Below are 5,035 nucleotides of genomic sequence, written 5' to 3'. Positions count from 1 at the left end.
CAGAATGAAAAGCTCACTGGCTCCAGAGTATTCAGGAAGAAAAGACAAATGATTTAAACCTGAAAGTAACGAAATGTGTAATGAAATGTAGATTCATAGTAAGAGCAATACCTGGTACTTATAAAGCTGTTTTCATATTTTTAATTTTTTTTTTTGGTATGGCAGAAGAAACCAGTATCCACATCCCATGGTGCTAAACACTCTACAACAGGTAGCACACAAAGAAAAGAGTCCAGACTGCAGATCATACAGTCAGATTGGGTCTCAGCAGTCTTTGTGAATTCGAGGAAGAACGATCATCTCTATTTTTGAGATACAGAAGGTGAGGTACAGAAAACGTAAATGTCTTGCTCAGAAACACACAGTGAACCAGTGGTAGACTTTGGGTCTGTTTATTCCCCAGCCACCAATTTATTCATTGCCCCATTCTGTCCTCTTAAACAACTAAGAGATCTTCTGAGATACACAACGTGGGCCTAATATCACAGGGGAATCGGTGCCAAATGCACACAGCCTGATCCTGCACTGCCTTTTGGCATCTGTAGTCACTTACATTTATGTAAAGAGGGCCTAAAATGCCCTCATATCAAAATTGATTTGGTGTAAACAACTAATATATGTAGTTTAACAGAGAATCAGGCTCACAGCAATTACTTTGTGGCAAGCTGAGACTAGAATTAACTAACTAGTTGTTTTAATTGCTAATGAATTAAGGCTGATTCCTGTTTATATTAAGGCCTCTGTATCCTTCTATGACAGTGTAACTGTGCCTCAGTGCAAGTGAGACTCAGGCTATTGAAAAAATTAACCTTTCCATTTCCTTTGAAGTCAATAATTTTAGTGGCCCTAAATAAATAAAATAACTGGAAACAACCAACCTGTCTCTATACTATGGAATATTTACAAAAGGATTGTAAAAGGACCTAAAAGTAACCTGAGGGAAAAACAATTATATGTTTGTTGAAGAAAAAAGTTAGATTAGATAGACTTGTTGCCTGGTGTTGAAAATGGAGAATTTTAACAAAATAACACACCTTTATATAAAGATAACTGGCTTGATGTTCGGTAGTATGCCCAAATAAATTGTAGATGCTTATCAACTCTGGAGATCAAGTCATCTTGTTGTACTACTACGATAAAATAGAAGCAGACTTATTTGGTATTTAAGTGCTAGACATATAGGGCATAGTTTGCGTAAAGCTAGTGTGTGTTATATTCAGAGGAGCAGGAAGATGACCTCAAGCTCAGTAAAATGCTACATGATCACAGATTTCTCCTATTATTATTGTTATTAAAAGCTAGTATGTGTTGCTTTCTTAGAACAGGGGTACTCCAACTTTGCTCTCTGTAGCCAAGCATTATTTTAGAAATACTCTCCTCTCCAAACACTCTATTCGTAACAGTTTTGGTTTTAAAACCTTCATTTTTTAGACAACAGTTTAACATTTTCTGGCTGAGAATAAAACAATCCTTGCTCTATTCAAACTTAAGGCCTGGGTCCCCATGGGTTGCAGCACTTTTTATTTTTACTTCTAGTTAGAAGTAGATTTATTTTTTAAAGCTAATATGGAATTTGTTTGTGTAAATTAACATAATTCCCTAGGCATCAGTGTGGCTATGATAATTACCCAGCTGAGGATCCGGCCTCCAAAATGTAACTCCAGTGACTGGGAAATTTGTTTTGTATACAAGTCAAGTAACAGCTGGATCGTATGTGATGTTACATTTAGTTTCATTGGCAATTCAGAAAATATTTAATAATAAATTTCATTGCTTCTATTCCCCATTTTTGTATACAAATAAATCATCTTTTCTAAAACATTCTTTTGCTTTAGTAAGGCTTGTATTCATAGTCATATCAAAAGTGTTTGCTATTGGAGCAACCTTTCAGCTTGCTTTCTTTAGGGTTATATTTATTATGAAATTCTACAGCATTCTAAACTTTAACGGCCATTAGCAACCCTGCACTTGAGTGAAGAATCACGCTAAAAAAGTACAAGGTATAATATTTTCTTGTCCAAAACTAAGGCAGGATGAACAAAAGTAATGAGCTCATCTGATCCTCACCTAGCAAGCCTTGATTTTAAACAGTATTCAAAATACAAAGCCCAAGAGAGGATGTTGTCAGAATGATTATTGCGCTTTCTCAGTGTCTTGCTACAGGATTCGTTCTTCCTTTAGCAATATATAATTTCTTTTCCTGAAGACCACACAAAGTTATTGTACTCTGAAAAGAAAAAAAGCACTTAAAGTTTTATGAAGTTATGACCTAGACAGAAGGATACAAAAACAAATTACCGTTCTATGATTCAGTTATGTCATGATCTAATATTGTTTCAAAATTATTATTCTGTTATTTAGGTTGGCATCATCTTCTGAACACCCGACGTGCTCTTTGGCATGCTACAAATTCAGCAGATGCACTGTCCTCTGGGCTTTACGGCTTCTTCTGATGAATGTACAACATTTGGAACAAAGCCGCTCTTGACACCTTCCCATCCATCTTGTATTGAGATTTCTCCTTTTTTTACAAGTTCATAGATGTCTCGTGTAAGAATTGTAAAGGACTCTTCAACATTCGTGGCATCTTTTGCTGAAGTTTCTATATATTTCATACCACAGTCAGATGACAGTTTTTCAGCTTCTTCTCTTGTAACCTCACGCTGTGACACTAAGTCACATTTATGTCCTACTAATAGGAATACAATCTGAAAGGGCTGCACATGCATTTTTGCTTCTTCTAGCCAGTCTTTCACATGTTCAAAGGATCGTCGATTTGTGATGTCAAACACTAGTAAGCCACCCACAGAATTGCGATAATAAGAGCGTGTTATTGATCTGTGAAGGAAAAAAAGAAAAAGGAAAATTAAAATACATTTTTGCTTTATTCATAAATAGATTACTTTTCCATGTGGCAATGTTTTTTTATCTACTGTAAGTTTTATGAAATATCTTTGCTTTTTTGAAACTAATTGGAATTTATTAATTTACCTTCTACACACAACAATGTTCCTTTTTCATTTTTTTCTTACATTCAAAACTCACTTTCTAAACATTCTTAAAGCCAACATCTCTAGTGCAAATTTTGAATCCTGAATTATTCTGCAAAGCACTCCTTATTAGCAAACTGTGGCACATGTTCACAGAATAAAATATATATATTTATTTGTCAAATACTTGTTGGTGTTAAAGTCTGAGTCCTTCAGTTTTATACAAACATGCACTTCGCTTTGTTCTAATCAGTTAGTTCAAACTGAAATATGCAGGCAGATGTCAAGAAACCTGGCGCCTAAGCTTGCCAATGTACAAGCGTATCCTTTTGTATTCCTTGCAGAAAAATTCTTTGATAGAAAAATTTGTACAGATAATCATAATTGGTTTTGCTTGCAGAAGTCAACAGGTAACAGACTAAGAAAGGAAACTCCCTAACCAAAACTGACCAAAAGTAACTGCGTGGGGCAAACACACACTTGTAACAGCATCGGCAAGGAACGCTTTTACCTCCAGCACCTCTCTCACACAGAAGTTCAAAAGCTCTTTGTAATTGCATTTACTCTTTTTTGGCATGAGACTTCCAGGACCGGCAACAGATATTTTCTACTTTTGAGCCCTCTACATTCCAGAGCATTCACTAGAAGGAATTTTGGAAGAAGGAAACCCTTCCTCTGGTTGAAAAGATTTTTAATATGCTCTAGAAGAAGAAAAAATGTTTGTTAGAATGTAGAGAGAGAGAGAGAGAAAGATACAGGGGCTAAAAAACGATTGTAAGTCTCTAATCATGAGCAATAGGGGAGGATGGAGAAGGTGAGAAGAGACATTTTAAAGGAAGTGACAGCCTACCAAGGAGTGAACGCAAGCACTTGTTACTAGCATAAATATATAGCTAGTGTATATGTAAGTATTCTCCAACTGAAAGGAGATGCACCATCTCTATTAACAGTCATTATTTGAAATGATAATTTAGCCAAGAATTAATTCAATTTTATCTTATGATTATGAGGAGGATGCAGCCTCAAAACTTTTGGAATCAGGATGAACTGTACACAGTAATGTATCTTTCCATAACAGTAGTTCCCTTTGATTTTCAGTTCATTGCATTTCATATAGTGTTTTATAACAATTTGAACTTAGACGTATAATTAGCAGCAGTAGTCATATTACAGATAGGTAAGTGCAGAGCTAGATAAGGCTTAGGTTTCTTGGCATATCTAAATTAATTTAGCCACAGCAAAGAGCATTTGAAATGGTTTTATTTAGATAACAGGGAGGCATTGTTTGACCTAATGTTTAGAAAGATCTTTTCTACGTGCCCAGCAATAGAGTCCATGGAGTGTCTCTCTGAACAGTTTGAATGTGAAGACAACAGGATCTTACCCTCAGATTAATTCAAATAGCCTGGATATGAAAAATGACACATGGTTTTGCAAAATTATTTAAGACCGTAAATGAGGGGTGTCACATTTTGTGAAGTATTAAATAAAGGTGCCATAAAGATCTGTTTCAGGTTTTCTCAAGCATTTTTTTTGCTGTAGAGCAGTTGTAAACACAAAAGAGTACATTAAAATAATTCAAGTGGTTCTAGAAAGAGTGAAAGTGGATGACAAAAATGGGATTCAATTTGGAGAAGTGGAAGCTAATATGACCTATTTGCATTAAAAAAAATCTTGAAAACAGTTATGCCAAAGAAATGCATTAGCCAGGGAAGAAAGTAGGTTAGTATTGGAAGTGCAGTCATTTACCAAGGATTTCTATATAGAACAATGTTATATCATGTATCTATGAACTGGAGTACTGAAAAACAGCCCTCCATGTGTTATTGGGTGCTTACACACAGCAGTCAGTACCCTCATCTGTTGTAACTCACTTCTGCTGAGATATGCTAATTTACACTAGCTGATGAGCTAAGCCATTATATTTAATTATGTGTATGTATTGCCTGTAACGGAGATGATTAAAAAGCATCTGTAACTTTGGGCTGTACATCAGAAAAACTGGGTGAATATATGGGAGAGACAGCAGTCGTTTTTCCTGTATT

The 5,035-nt window shown here is 35.4% G+C and overlaps 1 protein-coding gene across 1 annotated transcript; it reads right to left on the bottom strand.

The window, feature by feature from the left end:
• Positions 1-1,892: 1,892 nt before the first annotated feature.
• RAB39A (RAB39A, member RAS oncogene family) lies at positions 1,893-2,838 on the bottom strand (the record flags this gene model as incomplete). Its single annotated transcript, XM_009580401.1, has 1 exon — positions 1,893-2,838. A coding segment is annotated over one exon (427 nt), but the record flags the coding sequence as incomplete, so codon positions are not given.
• Between the last annotated feature and the right edge of the window lie 2,197 nt (positions 2,839-5,035).

Source organism: Fulmarus glacialis, unplaced genomic scaffold, assembly GCF_000690835.1.
Source record: "Fulmarus glacialis isolate BGI_N327 unplaced genomic scaffold, ASM69083v1 scaffold12310, whole genome shotgun sequence".
Lineage (NCBI taxonomy): Eukaryota > Metazoa > Chordata > Aves > Procellariiformes > Procellariidae > Fulmarus > Fulmarus glacialis.
The sequence above is the reverse complement of the archived record's forward strand: the minus strand, read 5'-3'. Positions and strand labels throughout refer to the sequence as shown.